General features: G+C 38.4%; 1 protein-coding gene across 2 annotated transcripts; it reads right to left on the reverse strand.

The window, feature by feature from the left end:
- Positions 1–692: 692 nt before the first annotated feature.
- Positions 693–22627, reverse strand: LOC101162945 (adenylosuccinate synthetase isozyme 2). Of its 2 annotated transcripts, none has more exons than XM_004077057.4 (13): positions 22342–22627; positions 13847–13949; positions 10300–10368; positions 10159–10209; positions 9925–9991; positions 7203–7310; positions 6219–6300; positions 6018–6144; positions 5373–5527; positions 4316–4440; positions 4080–4177; positions 2830–2979; positions 693–2665 (listed from the first exon to the last, which is right to left on the reverse strand). In XM_004077057.4, exons 1-13 carry the CDS (start codon positions 22513–22515, stop codon positions 2613–2615), a joined length of 1362 nt encoding a protein of 453 aa, XP_004077105.1. In that variant the 5' UTR covers positions 22516–22627; the 3' UTR covers positions 693–2612. The 2 variants fall into 2 exon arrangements, with proteins under 2 accessions (XP_004077105.1, XP_023819045.1); XM_023963277.1 differs by lacking the exon at positions 22342–22627 and adding an exon at positions 21739–21757.
- Between the last annotated feature and the right edge of the window lie 240 nt (positions 22628–22867).

Consider the following 22867-nt stretch of genomic DNA (forward strand, 5'->3'; position numbering starts at 1 on the left):
CTTTTACAAGAACATTTTAAACTATTTACTTATCTTTGTTTTTTTTTCCTTTAGGATGCCGATATCACCACTGAATAGTTTTTAAAAGTGTTGAATAATTGTTTTCCCCATTGTTTCTATTTTTTTTAATTTTTCCAACTGTTAACTTTGCACCAGAGGTTTTCTTAGGACATTCTGGGCTTGATTAAAGCAACTGTCTTCAGGGGATTTTAGTTTTCTTTCTTCATTTTTTTTGCAGTTTCTTTTTTGCATTGAATAGTTAATTTCCTCTTTTTGGGTCTTTATTCCATTCTTGGATCATTTGTAGGTGGTGCTTTTTTGATGATGAAGGAAATGGCTTTGGAAATGATCACTGAACAGATGACTGGAAGTTAGAGCCTGACGAATATCACTGCAGTGTTTTTGCAATGGAGCAGAACTTGGAAAAACACCATCTTACCCAAAAGTGTCAAACCAGCAAAGACTTCTATTAAAAACTGTTAAATAAAACTAAAAATGCAGTTTTGTGTTCAGCCAATACTCAACATATCTTTACACAATCAAGGGTCTACTACATTTTTTGATGCGTAAAATGATTCGACAGAGCTCAAAAGCCCCAATTTTTAAAAGGTTTTTCTTTAGTCCTAATTTTAATAATATGCTATGTTTAAAGTCAAAAAGCATTAAGTACTGGAAGAATATCTGATACACTCTCAGAAAAAGTTAAACTTTTTATTTCTTTTTCCAGATTTATCTTCAGGACCCCACAGATTCACAACAGATCCATGTCTATTTGACTCAAAATAATGGATACATTGAAAAAAAAACTCATTTTAGAAATGCATCAGAGTGGGTGCATGGTAATTATGCTGCTGGAAACCAAATAGGATACCATCATACAACTGCTCTCATTTATTTATTGAAATGGCCTGACTCTTGATGTTTGGTTAAATTACTCGTTTACGGTGATAAAAAACTAAATTAACATGAAAATCGTCTGAAAGGCACATAATTGAAGCTGTGAGTGTGTTGCCACTAAAAGTAAGAATGAAGTCATTGTTTTTAAAAACCAGCAAAGGGAAACTGAGACGTCCTGAAAACTCAAGAATGTAAAGACGTTTCAGGAGGGCAACGGACACTTTCAAATCAAAATTGTTATCGGTTGTTTGGAAATAAATTTCAGCTTGAGCAATTCTGCAAATGTGTGATCCTTGTGTCTGCAGCAGGCACATTGCCTAGATAATTCAAAAACATAGTATTTGTTCTTAACAGGTGTAGGTTTCCCCAGCCTGTGCGGCTTACAGTCACTATGGGGACTGTCTTCAGTTGATCTTTATCAATAGTTTAATAAACATGTCTTCATTTCCACTAATGAAGCTTCATTGTTAATGAATCATATGTAAATGTAGAAAAAACATGTTAAATATCTTAGATTGTTTTGATATTTTTACTGATGGACCAAGATCATTTTAATGCTCAAATATTCATAAAGACAGTAATTTGTGGTAAACAGGTTTGTGTTCTTGTTCATCAAGAAATTAAGGATAAACAAAGCTCAGTTAACTGTTTTTATAGTGAGAGCTCCCTCTGCAGGAGGCGGAGTGACACGCCGCTTTAAAGCCACTTAAAATGAAAATCTTAGGAAACTTTTAGAAGTTTAGAGACTTCCTCTTAATATAAACACAGAACAGTTTTCCTACGGGAACATCGTAGATTCACTCGGTCTAATGTTTGCATATATATGTTTTGGACTCAAATCATCATTATTTTACAATTTTAAGGCTAATTTAGCACACAAAAATGACAGAACTTCATCTGATGTCTCAACCTGAGTCTATTTTTACAAAAATCAATGAGAAAGATGATGACAACAACAAAATATCCTAAATCTAATTTATCAGTTCTTAGTTGTTATTACCTTTCTCCCACATTGACAGAACACTGTGCTGAAAAGTACAAAGAAACCAAAACTTCTGAAAAGAAACAACCACATTTGAGATGGAGGACCCCCAATGACCCACTAAACTGCTTTGAACAAGACTTTCACAAGAGGTGTTGACTTTACTGCATTCATGGAAGCGTTGTCTGGGTACAATCAGATAATTCTTTTAACTTGACAAAGAAAAAAAGTAGAATGAAAAAAGTTGCAATAAAACAAGAAAAGCTAAGTTCCCTTTATGGAGTCAGGATGCACCTCACACACGGAAATCAACCAGCAGAAAGAAGCATCTAAAGTGCTGAGGTTAAAACTGATTTACATCCAACTGGTACAGTGCATTTTTTAAACTACACAACAGTGTTTGACAAAAACAGAGTTTGAGATCAGAGTGATCCGTGTCAGCTCAGTTCTGATCCTCCCCTCCGATTTGATGGCGGCAGGTTTTTCAGTTTTGGCTGCAAAAAAGGATTAAAAAAATTCCACCCCAAATCCAGGAGTGGAGACTTTTAAACAAGAGGGATTCGGCCTGTGACGCGGCACCGCCTGACCTTACAAAGAGAGAACATGAGAGGGGGGCGTGGCCTCTGCTGAAGGTTATGGGTAGGTAGGCTGTGTGAGAAAGGGAGGGGCTTGGGAGGAAGGGTACTGTGGATCTGCCGTTGTGCGGCGCCGTCGCGTCTTTCTGCTGTACCATCTAAAACAGCTGGATCATGGACTCCCGAGACTTTCCCACTCCGATCCACTTAACTAGAAAAACGAAAAAAAATCTCAATTTTGAAACCCTCAGATCTTAGAATTAAGGATTTTAAAAGTCTAAATTCCTCATTTAATTAGATATATAACATTTAAAATGGGGCTACAAAGAAGAAAAGCCTCTAGTTTTTCATCGTGTTGAAGGCGTGCATTCATACCAGGCACTCCCACGTGCTCCTCAATGAAGTGAACGTATTTCTGAGCGTTTTCAGGAAGCTCCTCAAAGCTCCGGGCTGCCGAAGTGTCGCTTTTCCAGCCGGGCAGCGTCTCATACTGAACCTCCACGCGGTGCAGCACCTCCTGATTGGCTGCAAATGAACACATCTTATATTACACCAATGAATGCACAGCAGTCGTCTATTAAGGGAAACAAAGGTTCACACATCTGAAAATCAGAGCGCATAAGTCGATTTTCAGTTGAAATAGGACAAAACCTTTTTCAGGTGGAAGTGAACAGTAAAAGACACGTTTTATTGGGTCAATAATAGACAGGAAGGGAAGGGATCAGTGGTTTTCAGCCGTTCACTGGTCCTGAACTCTAAGAGCTTTCATAAAATACAAAGAGAACTTCAAGATGTTACCTGGATAAAGAGAACCTTTTACTCCAAGTTATGTTTCTGTTTTATCAGGTGACTCCGCCTCCTCTTAACAAATTCCCATTTCCACTGTTAGTCAGGAATCTTCAGTGTTGGTTCAGTAAGTCAGTCTGAGTTCATCTATCTGTCATCCTTCATGGTTCTCCTTTTAGTTGCAGGATGAAGTCTTGTCAGTTTTGGGTCTTTTTTTCTCTCTTTCCTTGGTCTTCTCCTTTTGTCACGACTACGTTAAGTTAATTATAACATTTTTAGCTCCAGCCACAAACTTGGTCTCCGGCATTTTCCAGCAAACTGGAAAACTGATAAAAGATGGCCTACCAGGTACAAAGCACAGAGGTGGAAGTATGATGATAATAGAGAATGGCGGGAACAGGATCTATGTTCTTACTGAGTTGAATATAAACGTCTTGAGTGTGGATGTGAGGCCATTTAACAGCTAAAGGTAAATACAATTTGAACATTTTAATGAAGTGCAAACAAAGTGTTGCAAATACCAAATGTCTAGACTTCACCTTATTAGAGCGGAAACAATAAAAATTAAATGTCTGTTTCACTAGAGGAACATAATGACTCTTTTTTTTTAAGCAGTGTGAACAATATAAAAACTGTTCTTTCTTTATTTTTGCAGCTGAAAAAGTGAAAAAGTTTTGTGTCAAAGATCCAAAGACTAAGCTGAAGTTCCTTCACCTTCAAATGACTTTAATTATATAAATAAATGGAATCATTTCAATAACCAACAGCAGCCCCTCTCTAATCCAAGTTAACAATTATACAGAAAAACACAGATTAGGAAACTTTGAACATTTACTCACCTGGGAAGTGAGGTATTATTTCGTCGTTGACTTTGTAGGCTATGCCCACTTTTATCTCTGGAAAAACGTCAAGGATGTCCAGTTTGGTGAGCGCTATACTGAAAGAAAAAAACAAACAAACAATCTTTTTAAGCTAAATTGTTGGTCTTGTCTCAGCATAAAAGCTGCCATCATAAAGTATGAGAACTCTTGGAAAAGTCCAAAACAAATTCAAAATAAGTGAAAGAACGACTTACGCAGTGAAGCCGTTAATCATGTTTGCATATTTGATAAGCACCAGATCCAGCCAACCGCATCGCCGCTTTCTGCCTGTGGTCACGCCCACCTCTTTCCCTCGAGTCTGCAGCAGCTCTCCAACGTCCTGCAGGCATTAAGGTGATCACAGGCAGGTGGTTAGAGGGATTATATTACAGATTAACACCCTGCAGCTAAAAAAAAATGAATAAAATTTCCTGCATGAAGCCTAACTTTCAAATTTACACAGCTAACAGTTACATCATCAGGCATGACCAATCAGACAGCTGCACATTTCTTCTTCTCTCTGCATGGACCTATAGTAAACTAAAGCTAAAAAGAGACTGCAGTATATAAAAAAGTGATTTACCTTAGAGAATAAATAAAGTTTTTTTGATCAAATATAGAAATCAGGAGATGTAGTTAGAAATAGCAAAAATACAAAGGCTATTTTATTTTAACACTATTTTAAAAAGCTATTTAAAATGAGAAATGTCTTTGTTTATTTGTAAAATGTTTGTTACATTAGAAATTGCATTTAGTATTTTTTTTTATATTTGTTTCACAATTTATTATTGATCAGCAAAAACATGTTTTGCAGTTTCAAAGATCTTCTCCATAAAATGTAAATTGAAATCTTTTAGGGTAAATTTTTCATTCTTCTCCAGAAACCTAAATATAAGTACAATAAGTCATATTTTTACCTGTATATTTGTATTAAATTTTGAGATTATTTATGGGAAAATGATTTGGGTTGTGAAACTGGAAGTTACATTCTTTTATGCTATAAAATCGAATTATTGTAACATATGTAAGTATGTTCAAAGTGTTTTTGCGTCTGAATGAACCTGAAAAAACTCCCATGATTAAGTGCAGCATGACGTCCTCTAGGTGGCACTATCTGAGTAAGATTGTCCTGATTTCAAACAGCAACAGGAGTTTTACATGAAGGTGTCTCACATTTCCTTTTTGGACCTTACTAGGTGAACATGTGACCCTGGTCATTAGACATGCAAACAGCTGAGAGGACCGAGTCTGTACAGTGTGTGTTGAGCTCACGTTGCTCTGCTCTGTGGGGAAAGCGCCGATCCCCACTCGGGTGGTGTACGCCTTCACCACTCCATAAACCTCGCCCACATTGTGGGGAGGCATGCCCAGACCTGTGCACACCCCCCCCACCGTGCAGTTTGACGACGTCACGAACGGATATGTCCCTGCAACGGCAAACACATGAGAACTTTACTGATTTCATTTCTGCACGGGAAAAGAAAGCTTAGGTGGTGTGTGGGTTGAAAGAAGTGAACATCTTCAGCATTCGTGTATGTAGCTCTTTCAGTAAGAGCTCACTGTCAATATTCGCTTTGATAAAGAGTTTTATGGACACTTTTTTCTGCTGGAAAAGTAAAAACTCGCTGCCGACAAAATACTTAAATCAATTATAAAAAAAAGTGGCGGCAGAGTGGGGCGGATAAAAAATGAATTAACTTATTATAATTAATGACAGTTTTTTCACCTTTATCCACCTTTGTCATGGTAGGGATAACACGTCAATGTAAGGCGGGGGTCATTTTGACCCCACAAGATAGCACAAGGGCTTGACAGTAGAAAAATACTACCAGATATGTTTTTGTGAAACGACAGAACCAGCAGATGCTTTCATTAGAGTGAGGTAAAGCTGTGGAGGACAGGCTGTGTTTTACCAACCAAAGTCTATATCGAGCAGCGCAGCATTGGCTCCTTCCACCAGGATTTTTTTGGGGGGACCACGAAGAGCCTCGTACATGAAGTAAACCCCGTCCCTCACCATGGGTCTAATCCGCTCCAAATAGTGCTGAAAAATACAGCAAACTTCATGACGAATAACGATAAATAAATACAAATGTATTCATTTAAAGGTCATTTTACCTTTAATCTTTCCAGCTCTCCCTCTATGTCTATCTCCAGCGTCGGGTACATGGACTTGTATTGATGGGCCAGGATTTTATACCTGGAAGAAGCAGCAGCAGATACATATGTGATTGGTTTCATAGTGCCCCCCCTGATTCGATTAGATCTTTTGGGCATGTAACAACTCCTGAAATCCTGAAATCCTTCGCCTGTCATCAAGAGGATTACCATGTCTGTAACTTCCTGTGTCATCATCATCTCACCAAAGATCAGGTCATGCCTGTGCAAATCAAGTAGAAGATCCCTTCCACTGTCATTCTGCTGACAGATCGTGGTAGTTTCTACTCACTCCTTGATGACTATCATTATGAGCTTCTTGGCCCAACTTACTACCTTCACTTGTTTTGGATTTAATTTGTTAATGACCCCAACTGCTACGACCACGACTTATTTAATGAATTCATGGTTTTAGATTCCCACGTTCACGTCAGAACGCTCTGCTCCCGTCATTGCTCCACATCCACTTATGGAGCCCAAAAGTATTCTTGACCCTGGTAAACTTATGTGTTGGAATGATTATTCCTCAGAACTGTTTGCTCCTTCAATGACTCTAAAGACTCCTTCCTGTTCTACTCTGAGCGTCGCTCCGTTCCTTCCATCCGGATCTCTACACATTTGAGCAAACAAACCGGCAGGAAAAAAGAGGGTCCAGATTAAAATGTTTTTTGTGGCACATACTGAAATTTTTTTTCATATAAATCTTCCATTATATCCATTATTTGTTCTTAATATTTTACCAAACTCACTGCAGTCGTGACTTCAGAAGAACTCACCTGTTGCTTAAATTATTAGCTGATACTTCATTATCTCCAGATGACACATTTAGGTTTATGCATGTAAAATAGCAGCGTATCAGTTGGTTTGATTTACTGTTTTGTGATCAACACCATTTATTAACAAACAGATCAAGATTTACACATCAAAGGTGAAGCTGGAACTGACCTTTCTGAGAACTGAGTGAAGTCTGCCAGTAAGTCACATATCCTCAGGCCGCTGCGTGCCGCCTTGGCGGAGTAAACTGGACCGATCCCTTTCTTTGTTGTCCCAAGGCTGGAAGGAAAGAAGATGAAGAAACCAGATTAACAGAAATTTCGTGTTTTGCTTCTTTTTTTTTTCTTTTTTTTTATACAGTTTTAAAGGAAACAGTTCATGTGAAAACCTTTTAATTCGGTTTTCAAAATTTTACAGAAAAAAATGTAAAACAGTCTATAAGATTTGAAACAGTAAAGTTGAAAACAAGTGGCAGATTATTCCATGAAACATTTGACCTTCCAATACACTCTCTGGTGTAAAACAGCGATAAGTGGCACACAATTGAAAAATGTCATCACATTTTAAACACTTTCCAACAATTCTATTGAAGCACTTTATGACAGAACCTAAAATCCCTAAATAAGAAATGAAATCACTGCTATGTTACCCAAATCCATGTAATGCCTCTTCAATTCTCAGAAAAAATGTCAGAGACTGCTCAATTCAAAAAAGGACAGTTGGCATAAAGGGTTTGTCTACCCAGAATGCACTGCCAAAAATGTGTTGGTGCAAATACTTAAATGATGGTTTCAAAAAAAATAGTTCTGCATGAAAAATAAATAATTTCCCACCTTTTATGAGAAAACTGCAAAAGCTGTTTTGATGGGTTTCCAGAGAGACGGGAAGCTTTTTGGTGATAATTCTTGTTTAAACGTTGGTAATTTGTAACTACAATCCCTGACGAAACTCCCATGTGAACAATAAATCTGGAAATCTCTGGTTCCAACACAGTGAATGAAGGACATTTCAGCTTCTAAAGTAAAAATAAATCTAATACCACTGAACATGAAGAAGCATCTGGATTTAAGACCCAATCAATATGTTCTTATCTTTTTAAAAACAAGAATTTCCTCATTCTCTCTGAATAAATACAACATTTTTGGAAGATACTTTTGCTCATTTTCTAACGTGTTTTATAAAGCTAATTTATGGCTTCATAAATTTCATCTTCATCAGTGAAATCTAAGGAAACTCAAAGCAGCAGCTGCTTTAGAAACGCTTCTCTAAAAACAAAGGTGTTTTTTCTTCTTCTACATTTTAATTCTAAGTTTGTTCTAAAATAATCATTAAAACAACCAGTGCAAAAGAAGACTTCATGAAGCAGCTGCAGCGTTAAATTCCTCATTTGATGAGCGGTCTGACTGTTAGCACTCCAAGAATGTGAAGTGTGCGCTCCGACTCTTGGAGAACCTGAACTGACTGCTGTGAAACCTCAAACCTCGCTTATCTTCTGCTGAAAGCTCGTAACATTTTCCATCAGGGAACCCCGCTTTCACACCCTCACAACCAGGACAAACACACTCGCGCACACACACACAGAGCTGTTTACTAAAACTACAGTCTATTCCCACTTATTTCTTCAAGTCTTCTGCTCAAACAAATAATTCAAGCTGAACTTTTCCTGATGTAAACCTCAGCAGGAACCTGTTGATTCTCCATGCAGAGACTAGAAGCCTGCTGCTCTTTTCCTTCTCTCTGAAAGCTTCATAGAAGTTTATCCTCATGTATTCTGCTTTAAAAGTGTATAGATATGTTTGACATTTTTACAAGAAATGATACTATAAGTTTTACGGGCATTAGCATTTGGAACAGGATAACCTGATTTGAACACAAGTTTCAACTTTTTTTAAATCACAGTTTGAGCCACAAAAACGGTTTGCTTCTACATTTTATGTATATTTTTGTTTTCATTTCATTTAGGACTAAAGATGGTAGTACAAAGTACCATTTATTATGGAGAACATTTTCTCATTTTCTATTGTTTCTGCATGAATTCCTTCATCTATATTTCAATTCTAAACTTCCGGTACAGAGTTATTTGCCATCAGAAAGATTACAAACAAACAGTTTTTTTCTTACATTTTTTGCATCTGTGATCACAAATGTTACGCAATCAGTTTTTTCAAGCAACTTTGTTCCTCTTATGAAGTCATTACTGAAATACTTCTATTTTTTATTTTCATTTTGACCTATTTGAGTAGAATGAGCTTTTGGCAGCTCCACCTGCTCCTGGGTGTGGTCCACTGAAACCCCAACGTCTGTTTACAACAGTGCAGGTTCACTTTCGAATACCTTTCATTAACATTACAGAACCAGTTCAGTCACGTTTTATTGAACATTGAAGTTCAACAAAGCAATGATTAATTGTCTTATACAATATAACAACATTTTTTTCTAGGTAGGTTAGCCTATCAGTATGAAAATCTGATGTTTCTAGCTCTTTGAACTCATCCTAAATTTTAAAAACAGTGCACTAACTTATTTTTCTAATTATGACAAAATCCTGAATTTATGAATTAAATTCTGGATTTTTTTTAAACAAAATTGTGGCATATCAATAAAAACTTAAGCAATCAATCGACTGTGATGTGATGAGGTTTTAACGCACTTTTCTTGAAGATTTAAGTCTTAAATCTGAACAATAATCATTTTTAATAAATCCAGGAGGGATTACAACTCACCACAAACAAGAGCACAGAACATCTATCAGACCACGACTCAATGACATTATATTACTGTAAGTGGGTCACTATCTGATTAAAGATTAGAGATGATTTTTAAACATATTTTACTGTGATCATAGTGTGTGTTTTTGGAGTCTTGCAGCCTTTTTAAGTCCCCGGTTCCTTACTTCTTGCCTGCTTGCTCTTCCCTCTGCTGTTCCTGAACGCCATCGACTGCTTGGTGGAAGTCAAACACTGTAGATGAGGGAGAGAGGGGACACACACACTCACACACCTCAGAGGAAGCAGGGCTCGCACACACTTACACACACTAACGCAGACACACTTTCATTACGCATGCGCTCAACTTTCACACGACGACTAAAGTAAAGACGCCCAGGAGCGGAGCTGGGAGGACTCACCGATGTGTGCCCTGTCTGAGATGATCAACCTCTTCTCCCAGCCTTTCAGGCCTGAACACAATGAGACGCCTGTTGAGTCTCATCAAACATCCCATTCAATAAAGGCAGTCTTCTTAACCATAACCACAGGAGAGCACTCACCTTTTCCTTTGCGCTCATTTTTTTCTGCCTCTTCAAACATGCCAGGAATATGGATCACAACCCCATTGCCTTAAAGAGAAAAAAACAGTTACTTCAAGTTAATAAGGATCAAGATCTTAAATTAGTTCAACTGTAAAAAAAATCTGGTTACTGTTAAAATGTCAAATAACTGGTCCATGAACATCAGTTATGTCAAAGTAGACGTGTGTGTGTGCATTTGTGTATGTTTGTACATGTGTGTGTATATATCAATGTATTAAGCAAAGTATTTTGATTTTATGTTTGTGGCAAATATTTTTTGTTTTTTTCTGTGTGAACTGTATTCTTGCTGATTTTTTAGGCATGATACCCCAGCTCAGCTTCTTTTTGGTGAATGTTAATTATTGTATAAAACATAGATACTTTATTTTATTTCACATTTTTACTAAAAGTAGTAAAAAGTACTACTTTTACTAAAATCTTTTAGTAAAAGTGTTATTTCACTAAAAGTGGTAAAAATGTGATGCATTTGAAGAACCAAATAATCCTTCAATTCCAAAGTTTCATTTTAGAAATGTAGACAAAGAAGAAGCTCAGCAGATCCTGTAAATATGTCAGTGAGTTGATCTCAATGTTTTTTTTAGATGTTTGTTTTTAGATTTTTTCATTCTCACCTTCAAGGAAGGTTTCAAAAGAGCACTGGAGTAAGATCAGTTCACTGAGCAACCACTAGGGGGCAAAACAATGGAGCCTTCAAACCTCCCAATGAAATGTATCCTAAAATTCATTAAATGAAGATGAGAAGGATCTACAGCAGTGCTTCTCAAATAGTGGGGCGCGCCCCCAGGGGGGGGGCACGAAGCGATGCCAGGGGGGGCGCGCGGTGGTGGCGGTTTTAGGCACAGGTTTGTCCGGTGCGCAAATTTAACGTGGGGGCAGCGGTGACAGCGGCTCAGTGCTTGGAAAATAATCTGGTCCACTATTCGGTTCCTATTGTCTGTTCTGTCTGTCCGCGGCTGCGCGAGTGAGAACGAAAGGGGAGGGGTGGTGTGGGCCCTGTCTGCCAGGGGAATCGGGGCACGCGGACCACTGCTACCGCTGCCTGTTGCCCAAGATCACCGCTGCCCTTAGATTCCTAAGCTCATGCTAACAATGTCATTCTTTATGAACTATTGTAGACATTTTGATGACGTGTCTTTATTTTCCATCCATGTTTTCTTTGTCTGCCTGTGGTTTAGTTGGTGTCAGACAGACATAAAGACAGCAGGTAATGCAGGAAAACAGCTGCACTTTTATGAGATCAGAAATAAACAATCCGTCATTTAGAAAAAAAAAATCAGCACGTTTTTACCTATTTCTTCAGACTAAAAACGTTAAATATATTGGTGCTGCTGTGTTAATGTTTCAGATCAATTTAGATTTAATATTATTTATTGATTGAATTATTTTTTTCAGCATCAAATGGTTCAGTTGGTCAAAATGTTTCTAGTTTAAATAAGGAATGACAGATTTTTTTTATTTCAGGTACTTTCAGCTTCTTTTCTGTTTTAGACTAGAACAGGGTTTCTGTGGCTAAATAAAGTTAATATTTGTTGAAAGTGGATTTATTTTGCTTTTTTCTTTTGTTAGTGTTAAAAGATACAATTTTAGGTATACAAATTTTATAGATACTGACCTGATGTATTGTCACCGCGCGAGTGTGTCTGTGTGTGTGTGTGTGTGGGGGGGGGGTTATGGGGGGGGGGGGGGGGGGTCAGGGAGGGCGCCAAACATTTTCTTTTCCTAGGGGGGGCCTGGCAAAAAATAATTGAGAAGCACTGATCTACAGGGTCACAGCTTGAATTGCAGCAGCTGTGAACACGAGGACTAGAGATAGCAGAGAAATCCCTGGAAAATTAAAAAGCAAACATCATAAAATGTCAGTTCTAACAGCAGCTGGAGCGTCCATGCTATTACACTGTTTTTAATAAAGGTGACCCACTGTGTATTTTTAATATAGCCTCTATTTGGACAGCTTACCTGTCAATATTGCCAAGGAAATTAATATAACAGTTCCTCTTTTCCTTTTCTCCCAATTCTTTTGATTTACCTTTGAATTCTACATTTTAAAAATGTCCCCATTTTTTTAAATTTAGATTTAGCATAAAATACAACAAATAGTTAAAGAAAAACAACTTAAAATGTTCATAGGTGTGCGTAAAACTGGATTATAATAACAAATCACAACAAGGGTTATGTCACATTTGGGTTCCACAGAACAGAACAGTGTTGTTTATCACAGGTACTGTTGTTGACATTTCTGTGGCTTCATTCCTGCATTTTCTTGATCTGTGGCGCGACTCTAGCTTAGTGCTTCCCTTTTCACTGTCTTGTACAGTTAAATGGGTTTCTGGCAGGTTTTTTTTCAGTACAGAGAAAAATACATTTTAAACAGAAAAGTTAAAACATCTGACTTTCTGAATTCATGATTTTGTTTTAATGCAAAATGACTAAAAGTGGTTAAAAGATATTTTTCAAGATCAGCTTTTTGTTGTGTTCAAAGAGATAAAAGTGACCAAAAAAGAATGTTATCTTTTCACAATAAAGCGCACATTGTTCTGTCATTCTTGTAAAGCAGAAATGATTTCCATTTTGCTTCTGAATAAATTAGCTGGCAATAGAAGAACACGAAAACATTCTTATCCTCAGACTCAGATAAAATGTGGGAACTAAGCAAACAGAGACTTTAAATTAGATGTAGGGTAAGAAAATGACACCATGAAACGATTAAAAAGTGGTTGTTAAAAAGTACTATTGTATATCATCACTATATTGTTAAAGCTCATTTGAAGAAGCAAAACACAAAATTAGTTTAAAAAATGACAAAAGGATGCTATAACCTGCTAATATTACACATTGATGTGTATTTTTTTTTTATATTTGTGTCCTGAAGGCAGCATCAGACCCTTAAAAAAACGGTAAATTGGGCTGACGTCTCCAAAACAAAAAGTTTCATGTTTCTCCTTGGATTTTAATAGGAAATGATCAATGACTCTGATGAAAAAGAAGAAAATTGTACCTTGACTGGATAATTACAAAGGTTTCAAAGTAAGAGACCTATCAAGTTAGAATTATTTTAATAATAGGGCAAACAAACAGAACATTTCCAGAGAACTGATTTTAGATTCTGTAATCAGGCTTGACAGGAATGAAATAGAGATAGCCAAAACACTTTGTAACTGTGGGCAAGGCCATTTCCATTTGCTGCACAACTGCAGACCTCTGATATGTGCCATACATCCAAGAGAGAAAAACAGAGAGTGATGAGGTAAAAGAATGTGGATGTGTGGAGAGATGGACGCCTTATTGGCACAGCCGGCCTCCATTAGCTAATGAAGTTAATGCAGATGGGTGGAAGTTATGGAGCCTGCAGTCTGGCACTGAATCATGCTTCACACTCGCTGCAGTGGTCATGAAAATCGCCGCAAAGAGCAGACAGCTAAAGCGGATCTTCATCAGTGTGTCTGAGAAGACTGCAATGAGCTGCCCAACTGTATGAGAGGATGACGATGAGGGCCTTTCTACCCACCGATGAAGGCAGTGACCTTGGGGTTGATGATGCCGCTGGGTAGGAGGTGGAAGTCGTACTCTACTGAGTCCACGACCACTGTGTGGCCGGCGTTGTTGCCTCCCTGCAGAACAGAAACAAGACGAGAATGAAACACGGGTCATGCGGGTTTTCTCTCAAATAAAATGAAAACAGAAGTGGAGGACAGGCTGAGACACGCTGTGTTGTATCTCAGAGGCTCCAGCTCATTGTTTCGTCCAGGGCTGGTGTACATGCATGATTTCCAGATAACCAAGCCCTACTCATGACTGACTACCTGGTTCAGGTGTATCCATGAAAACATGCGGGAATGCGGCCCTGGAGTTTCCCATCCCTGGTTCAGTCACATCTTAAGGTGAAGTCTCATTGACGAATGCAGGGTTTGACATGTTAAACATTGCATTTTAAATGTAAATAAAAACACGATTTATATAGATCATATGGAAAAACAACTTCGGGGAGCGAGGATTAACACAAAATTCTCTTTAAGGTTTGTTTATTAGTTATACAAACAAGCACAAGACGTACAGCACCGGCTCCACGAGATAAAACGGCCTCATGATGATTGCACAGGATATAAAGTCAATAAAGTGATAAAGTAATAAAGTAACATTAACCAAATTTGATTAAAAAGGATGGAAAAAAATCTTTGAAAGTTTTAAATAACTATCAACTTCTAAATTCATAAACCTTTAAAGCTAATATAGCAAAAGAGGACGTTATCATTCTGTGTATCCACAGGCATTCTAATCTGCCCTGCTGGTGTGATCTGGTCTTACAAATGCTATACATGTCTGGATTAACGAATCCTCCTGACTACCAAAGAATAAAAAAAATGTTCAGTCAAATCTTTTTTAAATCTCCTGAAAACTACAATTCCCAGAGCCCAACGCCATTGAAAAGCCCCAAATGTCCTCTGTAGATACCATAAGGAGTTCATTCAGTAGTATGCAGTGGTTGGGAGATATTCAGGGAAAATGTGCATTGTTGGTAATCTGAAGGATTTATGGATTGAATTGTGACTCTTCTTTCCTCTAATGTCTTTTTTCTCAAGGTTTTTCAAAACGACTGAGTCCTGCAGACACTTTTGCAGCATTCGCAAGAATCAAAACCAAAAAAGCGTTACAGAGTTGCGTTAGTTCTGCGCTCACCATAAATTTGCGGATTACAACAGATTTTAAAAATGGAGCTAAAAGAGGAAGCAACCAGTTTTTAGAACGGAAACTTAAAACAGAACTCGCTTTGTCCCTCACTGTAGGGCGTTTAACAGCGACAAAGCGATGATGAATCATGCAATAAAAGAAAGAAATGATTCTAAAAACACAAGCATCACTGCATATAAATATAAAGTGTGGATTGCAGTCATTACTTCCACCCTGTGACCACTTTGTGCTTTCCACTCTGCAGCTTGTGGAAATAAATCAAACCTAACATGTGCTCTGGCCACATAAAGTTATTCCTGGCCGCAGCAGTGCCCTGAAGGTGACGAGGGGGAACATGTGATAAGTTAGGGGGTGAGTGTGCACGGCAGATGCTTCACCTGTTCAGATACAGCTTTTACGATCCACGATAGAAGCAAGGAACTCTGGTCTTCCTACGGTCACATGACCAGACTCCCACACCCCATCCTGACAAATTTAACTTGCAGTCAGCTGCTGCTTTCTTGAGGTTTAACACTTAAAAAAAAAAAGGTTTGTAGAAATGGTATAACCAGAACTGACGAATAACTTCTTTGAAGTTATGAGCATGTATTAAAACATGATTTATGTTTTATAAAAGAACAGACGTGTCATGTTTACAGCAAACAAACTCAATACTTAGAATCAGGTCATATCAGTGGATGAAACACATCAAACCTGCTCTTATACTAATCTCTCTGCACAGACTTTTTAGTCAGAAATGAACCCAAATTTTCTGTTAAAAATGTCAAAACGTAACTAAGAATCCAGACCTCCTTCCTTCCTGCTGTTAACATTTAAACAGCAGCTGAATGACACTGAAAGTGTTTTGAATTTCTGTTTTTTTTCTCCCATTCCATAGATTTTACCGCAGTGTCTGAACAATACTGAGTTCACATACAGAAATGTTTATTAACATGAACGCTTACCAACCACTAAAAGAAAAACCGCATAGCTTAGATTTTGGAGGAACTGCTGAGCCCCACAGATTCGGGCCTGGACCTGGCAGAAAAGACGGTTCTGATTGGGTTTGGAAGGACACTTGACTGTTGGAAGGAAGTAAGGTCTCATTCTGAGAACAGTCAAGGTCTCTTGGGGTGGAGAACCGATGCCGCCAGGCTTTTAAAATACAGGTTATAAATAATGATACTTTTATATATCAAAAGCAAAAACAAACAATGAGGAGAACTGCTAAAGTGTTGGCCTAAGCTTTGTAAACCCACAAACAGGACAAAACCTCAGTGAAAACACGTACTGTAAACATCTCTAATTCCAGGAAATCTAATCTATGAATGGAGCAGGATGATGTCAATAACATATTAAATAATGTACCCTGTGGTGGCATAGCAAACAAAACCATGACTACAATCTGCTATTTAAATATGACCAGGCTTTTTAAGCCATATGGACGGAAGTTAGAACCGTTGGATCTGATGATCTTTTGTCACTGACCTCCTGTCTATAATTAAATGTTTGTAACTATCAAAAATCCGACTGTTTGAAGAGGATTATTTGTCCAACCACCGCCCAAATACTCCAGCCCAAGTGTGCTCAGGGTGTGAGTGGTGTGTGTTACAGGGAGAAGCAGAAGGGATATACGAGATTCCAGCCCAGAGGTGTGCTTTGGTGTCGCTTTTAAATGCAGTCCAGGACCACAGTGCCGAAACTGCTGGCAAAGCCGCTTTCATAAATATGGTTGAGTCCGTCAGCCCAAGTTTCTCTCCCCTCGCTCAAATATCAAAGACAAGCCCCCCCCCCATAATTATAAATAAATACCGAAGAGACTCTGTTCAGGGATGCCCTGCCCAAAGCATGTCAAGACTGAAGGATAGACGTCCCAACACGGACGAACCCCCTGTTGTATGAACTTGTCATTCACAGAAAGAAATCACCAATTTTTTCCAATAGCAGTTATTCTGAGCAGTTTCAAGATCAACACAGCCGGTATGTGTCGCCAATAGGTCTCCAACCATGAGGAGACGGATGGAAATGAGTGAATCTAGAAGATGTTCAAGACCCACACCAATATTGGGCCAATATAACGGCCCATATTTGCATAATTTGAGTTTATCTGTGTCCAATATTAAGAAATCTACCAATATTCTTCTGACTGTTATCAGACCCACTTTATTTTTTTTAAATGCATACTTGTTTCTAATAGATTGGGAAGCTTATGTTTACAGTCATAGTCAGTAATTGACTGTTTTCAGGTACATTTTATTTTTGATAGGATTCACGGTTTACAGTTATGTCCATTGGTATCGGCAAATATTGGCTATCGGCCAAAGTTGCAGGGGAAATATCGGTTATCGTATCGGCCGGACAAAATTAAATCAGCCCATCCCTATTCCTGAGTATTTTTATTCTAAACATTATGAATCACGTGCAGACAAGAAAAAGGCGTTTGAAAAAGCTTGTAGTTGTTACGTAAAATATACAATCCAAATTGCTCACCATTTTTGTTCCACTGTTACATTGGGGTTGTGAAGGGCTGTAAGCTAGCAGGAGAGAGTGTAAGCAAAGGGATGATGGGAAATGAAGGCAGGCTCAGTCCATGCCAACAGTCCTGCCCACAACTCACCAGAGGCGAATTTCTGATAAACTACAACCGCTCTGTAGAAACTATGTCCTAGAAAATGACAGTTTAAAAAAAGAAATTTGGGTAAAAACTGCATGCATACTCATAAAGACCACTGGGAACACTTTTGCAATTGATCAAAGATCGTTGGAGTGGGTGAGAAAAACCTCTGTAAGATGACAGGAACAGTGAAGGTGGAGGAGCCCACGGAAGGACCAGCTCCTGTGAGGCATGTACCACACAGAAACTGTAGAAATCACTTGACGTCAAGAACCGCAGGCTGGAAAAAGGATGGCCCTCGGGTTAAAAAAAGACAAGTAATTGATAGAAGCAATGCAAGGATGTCCCAAAAGCCCAAACAGTTCAAGAAAGTCCATGGAACACGCCTCGTAGAAAACTGAACAGGATTGGTTTGTATGTTAGAGCTGACGGCAATCAACCTATTGATAAAAAGAAACCGGAAACAGACGTGCAGTTATGTGGTTCTACCTACCAGTTATGAGACAACAAGATCTATGTTTTGTTTACCTGAGTTTTCTAGAGACGGATGTGAGACAATTGTGTAAAAAAAGACAGCTTGTCCTTTTTAACATGACTATAATCTGAATCACAGCAGATAATCTACCAAGAAAGCAGCAGGACAAAACAAAAACAAACATTTAAAAAGAATAATCTAATCAAAGTCTAGATCCCAAACCATCACAAATGCCAAGAGAGGACCTTAAGGGAGCTGTGGAAAAGAGAATATCCTAAATTATAAAGGAGCAGATCACAAGAACAAAATGACACAACAAAGGATAGACTTTGAAAATTACACAGGAAATGATTATTTTAGGTTATTTCTAATAGAGGAGGATGTGTAAAGAACTCAACGACAGAAATACTTAGTATTACTAACTTTTATTGTTATTTTTAACAGGATTTTAAACGAGAGTTTTTTATTTTTTATTTGATTGTGACAAAGGCTCAGACATGACCCCAGTGGAGTGATAACACGGCTATAAAGATGTTTTTTTGTCTTTCTCCTCTCACATCTAAACAGTCAAAGTGCACACAGCTCCACAGCTGAAGCTTAGTCCTGGCAGCAACATTTGTCGCTCCCATAACATCTCAATTTACAGTAAATTCAGAAAATCCTAAATCCTGCATTCTCATCACAAGTGTTTACTGTACTGTGACATGGTACAAAGCCAATCCTTCCTGCACTTCCTTCCCCCGATCTTTTTAGTGTTCTTAGAAAAGCACGAGCAGAAAAATGAAGTTTCCGACTTCATTTGCAATTAAGAACAATAAACATTATCTATAATGACTTCCCAACTGCAGGAACTGCGTCACTAGAAACACCTGACATTTTTGTTGCTGCAACAGTTTTACTTACGGCATAATTGCAAACTAAAGTAAGCTGACATTTAAGATAAAAAAAAAGTTAAGGTGTCTGAGCGATCAAAAAAATCACTTTTATGACAATAAAACACAGATGAGGTCAAACTTTGAACTCTGTAGCATCCTAAATACAGTCACTCTACAACAGAAGAGTCCATTCTGAGCTCAAAACATCGGTTGTTTACCAATATGAATAACAAAAAATTGCCAAACAACATTTTTTTCCTTCACAAAATGATAAACGTTGTTGCTGTTTTTTAGACACAGATGGACTTCAGAAGATGTTAACTTAAAACCAACAATAACTATGAAGCAAACGCTTTCACTGAACTTCAACTTGAGTTGAGGACTGAAATAAAGTCTAGCAACTTTAATTCTGGAACTTCAATGGTGTCAACATGTCAGCAATGTAGCACAGTTGAACGGAGGGAAGAGGGGCTGAGTGCTGCTGAGGCATCGCAGTGAACTTTAGCTAAAGTAAACCGAGTAAACACTAGTGAGTGAAATGTTACCGCAGCTTTCAGAATAAAACGCATTCTCTGCGCTACAAATGCAGAGACACGTTTCAGCTTTAGCTCCTCGCTAAATTCATACCCATTCTTCTTTATCACATTTTATTTGGGAAGCGGTAGAGAAATCAAGACATTCAAATCAAACCACAGTTACTTTATTTTTCCGGTAGGAACTTTCTCGGCCGGGGCGAACGCAGAGACAAAAGGATCATCAATAAAATCACACACAAAAACAAAATGTGCTGAAGCAACAACAACAGAAAAAGGATTTTTGTAGTGAAAGCTGTCAGATGGCAGACTAGGACTCATCGGCACAGGTGGAAGTACAGTTGGTCTAAATGGCTTGAAAACCTTTACAAACCTTTAGATCCACAATTTAGCAGGAGCTAATATTCATGAGTGATTGTTATACATGACTTCCAGCTATTTTGACATTTGATTTACTTTCGTTTGCATTATGTCAGACCTGCCTGTTTATGAATTCAACATTTCAGTCAGACAACGCATGCAGTAAAGACATTTATTTTCACATTCTTTTAGTTTGGCATAAGGCTCCGTTCAATTGCATTAGACAAGATCTCCATAAAACCTTTGGGTAATAAACTACCCCTAATGGAGCTCACAGGTGGAAGCCGGGGAGGAGGGTGGGGCGACGAACACAGCGCTTGCGGTAAAGGAAGAGAAGGAAAACCTGCACACCTGGACTTAAATAGGACGCTGAACAGGTGAGTTGATTAAACTGAACCGCCCTAGGGAGGAGTAACCAACGTAAAAGCACTGCTAGAGTAGTCTGCCTGAAATGCTCCCAAGGTCGCTCACTTCTCTGAAGTCTCTATCTATTCATATTATTCTAAGGATTTCAACAGACTTTTCACTTCATCTGTGGCTAAAATATTAAAACATGGGTTAATCTTTCACACATGTTCACAAATGTTTTCTGTGTGGAGTTTACATGTTCTCCCCGTGCATGCGTGGGTTTTCACAGGGGACTCTGGCTTCCTCCCACCATCCAAAAACATGCTTCATAGGTTAATTGGTACTCTAAAATTGTCCCTAGGTGTGAAATGAGTGTCCATGGATGTGTGATTTGTGGCCCTGCGACAGACTGGCGACCTGACCAGGATGTCCCCTGCCTTCGCCCACAAGTGGACGGGATGGGCTCCGGCAGCCCCGTGACCCCGAAAGGGACTAAACGGGTTTAGAAGATGAATGAATGAAAATCAATTCCAGTCATCCATTTTTAAAAATCCAGCCCTATCATAAGCAAATGCTGACAATTCTACAACTGATGCAAATTGGATCCACTATTTAGTGTTATCTTTTTCAAATATACACATATTAAATATGCTCTTTATTTTATGACTGTCTAAAGTTATTTACTTTATAAATAATTAAATATTTTCTGAAAAAAACGTTATTAACCCTTAATTTTCTCATGTCTACAATATAATAACTCCTAAATCAAAACTGTATAAATGTGGGACTTTGGAAAAAACGAATGCAGTTCTATTTTATTGATTATGATTGTTTTTTGATAGTAACACAGAAGCTAAGCCAATTGGTTTTTATGGGCCTTGCCTTTTGGATTAATGCTTAAGTACTAAATGTTAATACTTAGCTAATAAAGTATTAATACTTTTTAGCTATGCTATAAAGAATATTTATTTTCTGGTAATTGTAAAAATCAATGTGTCAATTATTATGTTTATCAATATAGAACAGAATAGAATAGAACAATAATAGAATAGAATAGAATAGAATAGAATAGAATAGAATAGAATAGAATAGAATTACAGGTCCAAGGGTCAACACCATAAAATACTGATATACTATTTCTTGTCCAAATAAAAATTAAAGATAGACCGTTTATTTAGATAATCTTAATCTTTGGAATATTTGGCCTTTATATTCTGTAAAACTCTAAAGAAGAATGTAAAATAAAGATAGCTATTTATCTATACTATTTATCATAGCTGCAAACATTTGTTGCATAAATCGTAGCTTTTTGGCCTGTTTTGGTTGAATTTCTTTGATAGACTCTTGTAATTTGCGACAATTCCCAAATGAAATTGCGACAGTAATGCGGTGATGGACAAGACTGTTAGAAAATGTCTCTAACGTGATTATAAGGCGTCACATTATGTGTTATTTGCATAAAATAGATGTATTTAAATCGTCGGCGGGGCTGTTGAGGGTGAGAAAGTGGACGGTCACGATATTTACCCAAAAGCCTTTGAGACAAGCCGCGCTCGCGCTCGCCAGCTCCGTTCAATTCAAACAGGAAACAATCCGTCGCTGCTTTACAGGTGTCTGACGAGCTAAACAGTTAGCAGAAACTCAAGGTGACTTTAGCGAATTTAGCGCCAATGCCTCAGATATTCGCCACTGACTTAGCAGCTGTTCTTTGATAGCCATAGTTGACTGGAAGCAGTGATGTATTCAAGTAGCGTCGACAGACTGGGAAAAAGGAAAACACATCATCATCGTATTCACAATTTCACCCGTTTCTCACCGACAACATGGTTAGGGTTTGTGCTAACACTCTGATTACGTCTGATTGAACGTTATTAACATATTTTTCCCTTTTCAGCGCCATCTGCGCGTCACACCGTCGGTATGTCTGCTTCACTGGAGCTGTCAGGAAGTCACGCTTGGAAGCTGTCAAGACTGGTTTCCCGCTCGGGGGGAAGGGGGGGGGGGGTCGTGGCCACACAGCGTGACATGAATTGAGTGAAAAGTCCCGTTAGATAGCGACTACCGGGAGGATTTCCCGGTAACCCGCTGACTGACTGTCACATTGATGTGTGTGGCTGGAGGCGTGCGTACCTGACATCTGCACACCATGTCCGCGTCCTGTGCCAGCAGATCCACAACTTTTCCCTTCCCTTCGTCGCCCCACTGAGCACCGAGCACGACTGTCACTTTGTTGCCAAAAGACGGTTTGGGTGTTAACGTGCTGCCGCTGCCGTTCGAGGCTTCCTGACTCCCACTTTCCGACATTTCTGTTGAGGTCGGATCCCTGTCTGACAACAGTCTCGCGCGTCCAGTGGCCCCGCTCTACCGGCTGTACCAAAGATGGCAAAGAAACTTAAGGCGCTCTCTCCAAGGCAACGCCAGACGCACGGAAGCAATATCAACGCACATGCGCAGAATAACACCAACTTCTGTTTAAAGTTCCCCATTTTACCACAGAAGATTATGGACGATATATATTCAGAAATTCAAACATTTTAAAGTTGTTTTTGTAAATTTAAAAAGAAAAAAAGTACCGATCTGCATATGTGCTTTTCTAAATCGCGGGTTTACAAAATACGAGGTGAAGTGAAGCATCATCCCTTTATCTACGATCTCA

This window comes from Oryzias latipes, chromosome 15 (assembly GCF_002234675.1).
Source record: "Oryzias latipes chromosome 15, ASM223467v1".
NCBI lineage: Eukaryota > Metazoa > Chordata > Actinopteri > Beloniformes > Adrianichthyidae > Oryzias > Oryzias latipes.

Coding starts and splice junctions, on each gene's coding strand:
- LOC101162945 (XM_004077057.4), bottom strand. CDS start 22,515: ATGTCGGAAAGTGGGAGTCAGGAAGCCTCGAACGGCAGCGGCAGCACG. Junction 5,528..6,017: donor GCTGCTCGATATAGACTTTG/GTTGGTAAAACA, acceptor TTGCCGTTGCAG/GGACATATCCGTTCGTGACG. Junction 4,441..5,372: donor TCCCCACAGAGCAGAGCAAC/GTGAGCTCAACA, acceptor TAATGCCTGCAG/GACGTTGGAGAGCTGCTGCA.